This window comes from Austrofundulus limnaeus, unplaced genomic scaffold (genome assembly GCF_001266775.1).
Source record: "Austrofundulus limnaeus strain Quisiro unplaced genomic scaffold, Austrofundulus_limnaeus-1.0 Scaffold97, whole genome shotgun sequence".
NCBI lineage: Eukaryota > Metazoa > Chordata > Actinopteri > Cyprinodontiformes > Rivulidae > Austrofundulus > Austrofundulus limnaeus.
Genome location: NW_013952499.1, coordinates 1406571 through 1408979, shown reverse-complemented (window position 1 = coordinate 1408979; position 2409 = coordinate 1406571). Strand labels below are relative to the sequence as shown.

The following is a 2409-nucleotide window of genomic DNA, read 5'->3' as shown; positions in this document are numbered from 1 at the left end:
ACACACACACACACACACACACACACACACACTCAGTTTTATCAGGCACCTGAACCACGCATGGTTTCACATGTACGAGCGCTTGAACGCACCGCTGCGCTCATATGCTTTCTCCATTCGCCGACTAACAATCAACCATTCTCACCCTCCCCCCCCCCAGGTGTGTCTGACCCTCACTGCCAAGCGGATGGCCAAGAAGAACTGCCTGGTGAAGAACCTGGAGGCCGTGGAGACTCTGGGCTCCACCTCCACCATCTGCTCCGACAAGACGGGCACGCTGACCCAGAACCGCATGACCGTGGCCCACATGTGGTTCGACGATCAGATCCACGAGGCAGACACCACCGAGGACCAAACCGGTAAAACAGAAATGAGATGAAAATAAAAATAAAAAAACAGGAAATAGAGTGTTTGAGGGAATGCAGAAGGGGAGAGGGACCACCTGCTAAATTTCATCTGTCCAACAGTCCCACCGCCAGCAAACATGGCTGTTCACTCTACCGCCTGGATTAATGGAGAAGTGGTATGCAGTGGGTGGCAAAAAAACCCACAGCTTTTCCACGGCGGGGCTGCTGCGGTGCAACCAATCAGCTCCTGCCTCCCACCAGCGAAGGAAAATTCGAGCCAAATTTTTGTAAAAGCCTCCAGCAATAAGCAAAAGGTTTGGCAGAAAAAGAGCAGGTGTTTCATGCATACTAATGAATCAGTGATGCTGGTGGGGGAAAAAAAACATGGCAGACTTCAGTTTGCAGGACAAACCTTACTCCAGGTTGTGTCCGTCAGACTCCCCGCCTGTTCAGAACACACAGGTGACTGTGAACACTGTGAAGGTTGTTTTCAATTGGATCGGGTGGGAAAGCAGAAATTTTGACACAAACTATTTCCTGCAAGCTTTTGTTTTTTATATAAATATTTTTTGGGAGTTGCTCTAGTTAAAAATGAATGCCATTTTCCAGACTGGGGAGTTGAAAAATCACTTCTGTCAAAGGAAATAAACAGGACTGTTCAACTCAAGYGAGCCCGACTCTGTTATTTAGCTACAATATCCAGTGCAGCTCTGTGAACCAGGAGCAGAATAAATACTGAATGAGCTCTACGCTTAAATGAAACCTAACACAGGTTCTTCTGCTGTTCTCCCAGGTCTGGCTTTTGACAGGAGCTCTGATACTTGGGCTGCGTTGTCTCGCGTGGCCGGCCTCTGCAACAGAGCCGTTTTCAAACCGGGACAGGAGCACCTCCCCGTTCTGATGGTAGAAAACCCTCATCACTCACTCCCATCACAACACAAGTTTTTGCGAACGCTCTGYCTGCAGCTCCAGGCTCATGAATTATCTCAGCTCTCGAAAGCAGCGGGAGCACATTTTTGGCTTAATGCAAGGCCATTACGAACGGGCTTTTTTTAGACGTGGATCAACTAATGCATGCACATAATTCATGAGACATGATTTTTGCCTACTTGCTCCGGCGGTGGGGTGAAGCTAACGACACAAGTGAAGTGTCAGGTGAGCCGCTCCACAGATCCTGTTGAAGAGGAGTATTTTGATCTAGATTCTGATCCAAAGAGGAAACACCGACAAGTACAAACATGCAGTTAAAACTGAAAATATAAGATTTTACAAAAAAAAAGGTTGAATTTCTAATTTTTGTTAGTTTGTGTGCAAATAATCTTACCTGATGTTCTTGCTTTCCAGCATGAAATTAACAACAATTTTTGGTATTTTTGGAGGACAGATGTTGGGTGTGTGGCCTTGTGTTTTCTTGGTGTATATTTAATATATTTATAATCTCTATTTCAATCTTTCTAATTACATTTTCTCTTTGTTTTTCCCTCTTTTTCTATTTTCTCTTTACTTAAAAAAATCACTGATGATGAAGAAATTAATAAATTAATATTAAGTTATTTTTTTCTTCTGAAGTGATAAAAAAACAAAAAAAACTATTTTTGGTAGAGTTGGTACAATTTGACCCACATTCTTATTTTAAAGTGCACAATAAAACTCGTTGTAAAACAGAAACTTAAAAGTGCTCCACTAGTTGACATTCTTGTTACCTTTCTGATTATTTCACCTCTTTAGACATTCAGTATTTTTTTCTCTGTGTTTTGTTAGTTTTTTTTTTGTTGGTGTCGTATTCTTTCTTTTTAATATTGTGTTAAAGAGGGCTGAGAGGTACATTCAGACTTCCTCGTTTATTTTCTTTGCATAAACAAACAGAATCTGTGTTTCCGCTCAGTGTTGCCCCTGACCCGTTTGTAGAATTCATGTTTTAAGCTCGTGGTAATTAATTTGAGAAAAAAGTGATTTATTTTACAAGATTTCATAATTAAAGACGATTGTGTAAAAAAAAAATCAAGTTTCAGTAAAACAAACAACGTTAGGATATAATTTAGAAATTAAAACACATTAGGTA

General features: G+C 41.4%; 1 protein-coding gene across 1 annotated transcript in view; it reads left to right on the top strand.

Annotated features, from left to right (window-relative positions):
* atp1a2a (ATPase Na+/K+ transporting subunit alpha 2a) overlaps positions 1-2409 on the top strand; it is a gene marked incomplete at its 3' end in the record, with an annotated part of 65940 nt that overhangs the window by 33092 nt on the left and 30439 nt on the right. The window contains 2 exon segments of the mRNA XM_014013052.1: positions 161-359; positions 1141-1250. Coding sequence (XP_013868506.1) covers positions 161-359; positions 1141-1250 — 309 coding nt within the window.